Raw genomic sequence first — 6,922 nt, 5'->3', positions numbered from 1 at the left:
TCCAATTGGCAACTATTATTGGAATACACATTCCAAATGAGTACTCAAAGTTACAACATGTTTAAATATATTTATTTTTATTCTCAGCCTCAAAGATTAGTAGAAAAGTATGTGACAGCGGAAGGAGTCAAGAGCCAAAAACCCGCCAAATTCAAAAATGTTAAAAAATGTCCCAAGGCTGAAGTTCTGTACTCCATAACTCAACTTATTTTAATGGGATTTTAAAGTGGCATACCTCTAAATGTTTCTTGCGCAATTCTCTAAATATCTGCATTCAAATTTAAAAAAATTTATTTTTTTTTAATTTTTTTGTAATTTTTCTGATTTATAATGTTGTAGAAATACAAAAAAGTTAAAAAATGTCCCAAGGCTGAAGTTTTATACTCCATAACTCAACTTATTTTAATGGAATTTTAAAGCAGTCTGTCTTATGTTTTTAATTTTATTATTTCTTGACAATGTTTAGCAATTTGATTTATAAAGGTCTTAATAAATATTGGAAAGTAACAATAAACATCGCAGCCCCATTCGAACGCATCATTAAGTAATTCAATAAGGCACAGGCCAGCAATCATTTTCCCCTCCCAGCTGAAAATCAAATTCAACTTCAACCACCAGCAATAAGAGAGCCGAAAAAACGCCAGCCAGACGAGTTCCAAAACATCTTGTCGTCGTTCTACAAACTCTACTTTCCTGTTCGGACCCAAGACATTTACAAGCATCAAATTTCAGACAAAAGGAGCTCGAAGACCCTAAGAAAGTGCGGCACGCGCCAAGTGTTTCAACCCCGCAGAGGCTTCCACATGCCACCAGTTGTTGCCCATCACCAGTTGCTTGCTAGGCTACCCTGCGTTCCTGTCCCTTTGACAGCCAATTAGCGATCATCAGGCAAGATTATCAACTGGAAAATTATAGGGTCTCAAATGGCCCGCGGCAAAGGAAACGCCCCTCCGAACTCTCTCTCTCTCACACTCGCTAACTCCATATGGTTGCGGCATGAAAGGCGATCGTGGTGTGTGGTAAGTATGTTTAAGCGACTTAATGAACCCTGATGTTTGTCACGATAATTTCGTGTTTTCCACTAGGCTCGCAGCGAATGAAGAAGGGTCTACGCAGTGCCGCCTGCCAAAGACGAAAGACCAAAGAGCCGCATAATGGTCTTCGACACGCATCGAATTACAATAGCCCATGGATTGGCCCAAGAAGAATCATTGAAGTGCAAAGAGCTGGGAACCTGCTTTCCCTGCCTGCCAGCCTGTTCCAATTTCACGCCGTATTAAAATAAACAGGAAACAGCTGTCGTTCTCAATTATGGCAATTTGCGTGTGTCGAAGAAGGGATGCAATGTGCTTCTGCCAAGAGTCGGAAGTGAGTTCTTAAGGTTTCTTAGCCGCCTGCTACCCACTTCTGCTGGCCTGTTCAAAATCAATTAGCAAAACAAACAAAAAACGATCCATCAAATCCAGCCTTTTGTTGTGCTGACTTCCAGGAACTCAAACATTCAAACAACGCCTGCGGCTTGAAGTGCAATCAAGTCGAACCTCGCGATCAGGGCAACAGCATCCCAGCCAGCTCAGATTTCGGGCCAGGAATATATTCAGTTCTCTGCTCAGGTACCTGGTCTACCTGGAAAGACTCGTTCTGGCCGTTCTGTTCTCCCATTCGAATGATACAGATTTAAGCCTTTGGCTGTTGTGTCTGCAGGGGATTTGCGGTGATCATGCCCCGCGGGCTCAACCGCAAATGGATCGTGGGAAAAGGTCGGGCAAAAAAGAGAGCATCTTGGGAACCACGTGCCACGAACCATTGTTTGTCTAATCCCAGCGATCATAAGTCATAATTAGAAAACTGCCGAGGCATGCATAAAGTGTAGCAGACGAACAGGTGAACAGAATCCGCAGTTGGCTGAATCTACAAGTAGAAAGGTAGCCAGACAGCCACGTCAATTTAGGAATAACCTCATCAGCAGCATCCCATTATTATCGTGCCCTGATTGCCACTGATGCGCATCGATGCATAATTTTCGAACAGGTTCACAGCAACCTCAAGAAGCCTTCAAGAAGGAGATGAAGAAAGTGCCCGCAGGCAGGGAGCATCGCTCGATGATGGGAAAAATCGCTGGAGCGCACTCGTGTGTATCCAGCTAACAGGTTACCAAGCGTTTTAGGTCAACGATCGCAGCAGGAGATCCACGCCCACCAAAGATGAGCGACCTCATTTTGGTGGGATTCTCCCACGGATGTCTGCGTCTCTGGCTGAAAATCAAGGAACCGTAACCAAACTCCCAAAGACGAATGGGCTAGCATGAATTGTAGACTAAGAATGTGCAGCATCATTCCCAAAAGATACCTGCGACCTTTTCGGGGCTCACCTTTGACCTGCCGTCTGCTTGCGGCATTTGTTGCTTGCCTGTTCGCATGCTACAATTTAAATATTTATATCTGCACTTTGGGCAATGATTGGATTTTTCATAACTAGAACACTTACCTAGAATGTAAGCCACTTGAGATTAACTTCATTTACCCTTATCCCCGGACTCTGCGAACCTGTTAAAATGCTACACTTTCGTGACCTTTGGCATTTCTACATTTCTAAGCAAGCAAAGGTCAGGCTGGGAGGTGTGCAGCATCAGATGTGGAAATATTTCCGCTCCCTTGGATTAGGAAGATTCTGAAAACCAATGAAGCGAAACCATTTTCCCGAAATAAAGCAGGTGAACATAACTCTTAAATAGTCTCTGGAAAATTCTTGTTCCAGCACAGCGATTTCCATGCAGTCTTAAATTAATATATACATATTTTTATGAAATTGTGTATATAGTAATTTGTATACATATATGTTTTATTGGCAAACCAATGAATCGTGACCAAGCCCGAGAATCGAACAGGCCTACATAACTGCCATGCAGAAATCACACCGAAAACCACCTGCATAAGAACCAGATTTCTACCGTAACACATAGAAATAGGTGGAATATACCTGGAAAACTGTCCCTTTTACCTTGGCTGTTAGGTGTTAGTTTTCCAAAATCGTGTTCTGTTTCTTGCTCTCCTGTTATATTGCTACAGTTTTGAGCATCCCAACCCTTTTCTGGGAATGCATTTTGAGATAGATGCATATATGTATCACACAGCATCCAAAAAGCATTCTGCATTTATATATTGATTCCAGCAGATACTGGTGGCATTTTCTCGGAAATCACTGATGTGCAACGTCCTGTGGCAAAGTACCAGGCTTTCAAAGTAAGTAGTATACACAAATGTTAAAATCAATAGCCAAAATATACAAAAACTGGTTCTTAGGAAAAATCACATACAGCCTCCAAGGAATCAGTCAGGCATAAAGAACTGGCTCAGATTACCAGGTAAGCAAAGACATAGAAAAGGATCCAACGAATGAATTCGGTTTTAAATCCACAAAATAATACATGGAATGCCATAGAAAGAGTTAGAAGTCACACAAACTGTAGCATTCGAACAGGCTTACAAATGTTGTAGAAGGCAGCCAGAAGAAGTGTGTGGGTGCACCGATAATCCCTAAGAAATTCCATTGAAAATCATTGGGCTGTGACCAAACGGATTAGGCGACCAGGCCAGCATCAATAACCAATAACAGATTTCAGATTTGGGTGGAAAATCTATACGGAATAGTATTTGAAGGGTCGAAGGGCAGTTCTAGGAAAAAATCACTGGATCGTGACCGAACAGATCAATGGAACAGGTTGGCAGAAAATCAAGAGGGCAAATGCCCAATTCTACAAAAGAGCAATGGGAAGGGGAGATAATCTCCCCCAATCCCATTCAGAAGATCACTGAAGTGTGGCCAGGCCGAGCAGGCGGACAAAATTGATAGTAGGTGTAGATCGTGCCACGGAAAACTGCATCCAGCATCCGAAACGAAAACGCAGCGCACCCAAATCTCTCATGCATTTGTTAAATATAACCCAGAGCCCTCGGCTGTGGGAAAAACTGATGGCGTTGCACTTCGCTGCGCTGGATGCATCGGATGCATTGGATGCATTGGATACAGGCTGCGCTGGCTGGTTGCCTGTTCGAAGGTCACACTCGGATGCACATCGAAACTAGAGGATGGCATGTGTGGGGTAATCAGTGTGGGAAAATGGACGGAGACGGTTCATAGCATCGCGTAATTTGACAAAATCCAGACCATGCCATGTGTAGCACTTGAGCAGGCGGACAGATTCACGGGGAAGCCCCTGCTCAAGTACACTCCCTGCGGTCAGTATGCCAACACACGCATCCACGATCCTCCCACGCAATCCCAAAAACACATGTGAAACTGTCGCATTTCACTAGGTCCACAGCAAATGAAGTATGTGGCTCTTTTTCGGAGATTTTGTATCTTACGACAGCCAGCCCGAATTTATGCGAACCTATTCGTAGTTACACAATCAAAACAAACAAATGTACATTTGTCATGCGCCGTGGGGGTCTCTGCATAAATTTGTAGGTGCTCTTTGGGGAAAAACTATAGCAATTCAACAGGGAAACATAAGGAAATAAGAGAAAGTCTTAGGCCCGAAAATCTATTCGCAGGTAGCTGGAAAATCAAAAGGCGCTGCGCACTTTCTGCACGCACTGTGCGCCTGGTGAATTTCCATTAGCCCAACAAACAGCTAAATTGTGTTAAGCACTTCCCATTTATTTAAACAAATTTCAAGGGCTAGGGGGAGGGCCTGCGTGGGCGTGTCTTCGCATTCGCTTCTAACAACAATAGCCCAAAAATCGTGGCGGAACATTTTCCCAGACGATGCAACGAGGCGTTGAAAATCTCCGAGTTCTGTTGGCCAACTTCTGTTCGCCTGGTGGCATGTTACACTTGGCTACACTTGCAGCCATCGAATGGGAAGCTGCATAATCTTGGCGTGCCGCAACCCCGGGGTCAATCAGCCACTTGATTCGCTTCGTCGCCTCGGCACCAAAAATCAAAATAATGCTGGTATAGACAAAATGCGCTGAGTGGAACGCGATCGCTAATCGCTGCTGGGATTCGTGGGCGCCTGCTACACTCGTAGACCTTGGCTCCAAAAGTTGCGCAATGCAAGGCCCCCAGCGTCTTGGATCTCCACATTTCTTTGCTGGCGCTCGTCAGCTGCTTTCTCATTCGCGCTGGTCACCTATTCGTTTCCAAGACCTTTGACTTTCGATTTTTCTCGGCCGCCCTGCCCCAAGACCTTGGGGATCCGTAGTCTTCGAAAGAATTGTCACTGCGCCAAGAGATGTAAATCATAAATTTTGGGAAAATTACAAATTTTTTGACGTCCACTAACAGGGCCACAGAAACGAAAAGAGCGGCAAAAGATTTCTGGTATCGCTGCATTTTTATGTGTAGCTCGTCTACAAAACACTCGTGTGTGTTCATCTCGCTCGCTCTAGCTGAAAGTGGAAAGGGCAAAGGGCTTGCCTACTCGCTCCCACAGCTGGTCTTCTCTGGTTTTCACTTTCCACTTGAGATTTGGGCGTGGTTTTTATGGGCTGGGCTATTTCCCAGAATAATACATTGCTTGATCTCACTGGTTTTCTTTTTTCAGAATTTCCAGATTTCCAAAAGGTATATTTACAATAATTCGTAATACCCGACAGCCTTGAAACCATCCTTAATATAATCCTCCAGCTCACTTTTCCAAGAACTTTCCAAAGGTGTTAGCTGTAGCTCAGCTGCTTCGTTATTGACTTGGCCAATCCCCACTGAAATGAATAATGTTCAAATATCCAGAGAGCATTGGGCCTCCAGAAGGACGTCGGCGGAGGCCAGCAGCTTGCGTTGCTCCACATCCGTGAGGGGCAGCTCGAAGACGTGGCTGATGCCACCGGCGGTGACCAGGCTGGGCAGCGACAGCACCACGTTGTCCTTGATGCCGTGCATTCCCTGCATATCGGTGCCCACGGACGCGATCTTGCCCTTGCCGCCGCACATCGCATGCACGATATCCGTGCAGGTGAGGGCAACGGCCCAGTTGGTGTAGCCCTTGGTTTTGCCCACCGCGAGTCCGCCGGTGACGACCTGCTCGTTGATCTCCGCCCAGTTCTCGGGATCATCGCCGCAGGCCAGGTTCTTGACCACATCATTCAGCCGGATGCCGGCAACGGAGACGTTGGACCACACTGGAACCGCACTGGCGCCGTGCTCCCCGATCACATAGCCGTGCACCTGAGACGGAGGCAATCGAAGGCGGTTTGCAATCAGGTTGCGGAACCTCACCGAGTCCAGGTGGCAGCCAGTGGTGAAGCAGCGATGCTTGGGCAGCTTGGCAATCCGCTGGACAGCGTAGGTCATAACATCGGCGGGATTCGAGATGACAATGAAGGTGGCCTTGGGACTGAGCTCCACCAGCTTGGGCACCGCCTTCTTGAGGATCTCGACGGTCTTTTTCATCGCAGTCAGGCGGGAACGATCCTTGCCGGAGGGCCGTGCCCCCGCCGTAATGATCACCACATCGGAATTCTTGGAGTTGGCACTATCGCCGCAGGGCACCACCCTAGCATCGCTCAGAAAGGCGGAGGCCTGCTGAAAGTCCAGTGCCTCCGCTTTGGCCAGCTCGTAGTTAATGTCCAGTATGACCAGGTGCTTGGTGAGATTACGGAGCAGCAGCATGCAGCTGATCGCCGTGCCCACCTGACCGGCGCCAACTACACTGATCTTCGGAATCCGCGAGCGCTTAAACTCCTTCATGGGCTTCATCAACTTGGCGAAGGAGGACTTGGTCGGCTTGCTGGACAGGCTCTTAGTACTGCACATTTTGGCCTGGATATGAGCCATGTTCAGGCGTATCAGCTGACTTAATGCCATTTGTTAATTTTTAATTTTGAGACCGAAAAGGGAATACTAAAACTAAGCCTACAGATATTCTTAGTAGCGCCTTTTCGGGATGCAACCAAATGAATTTTTGTCTGCAGCACTA

The 6,922-nt window shown here is 46.3% G+C and overlaps 1 protein-coding gene across 1 annotated transcript; it reads right to left on the bottom strand.

Moving 5' to 3' along the window:
* Nucleotides 1-4,944: 4,944 nt before the first annotated feature.
* LOC6549180 (L-lactate dehydrogenase B chain) lies at nucleotides 4,945-6,833 on the bottom strand. Its single transcript, XM_001975705.3, has one exon. The coding sequence runs from the start codon at nucleotides 6,808-6,810 to the stop codon at nucleotides 5,725-5,727; it is 1,086 nt and encodes a 361-aa protein (XP_001975741.1). The 5' UTR covers nucleotides 6,811-6,833; the 3' UTR covers nucleotides 4,945-5,724.
* Between the last annotated feature and the right edge of the window lie 89 nt (nucleotides 6,834-6,922).

The sequence above is a fragment of the Drosophila erecta genome, unplaced genomic scaffold (genome assembly GCF_003286155.1).
Source record: "Drosophila erecta strain 14021-0224.00,06,07 unplaced genomic scaffold, DereRS2 tig00000092-arrow-pilon, whole genome shotgun sequence".
Classification (NCBI taxonomy): domain Eukaryota; kingdom Metazoa; phylum Arthropoda; class Insecta; order Diptera; family Drosophilidae; genus Drosophila; species Drosophila erecta.
This window is presented reverse-complemented; position numbering and strand designations above follow the sequence as displayed.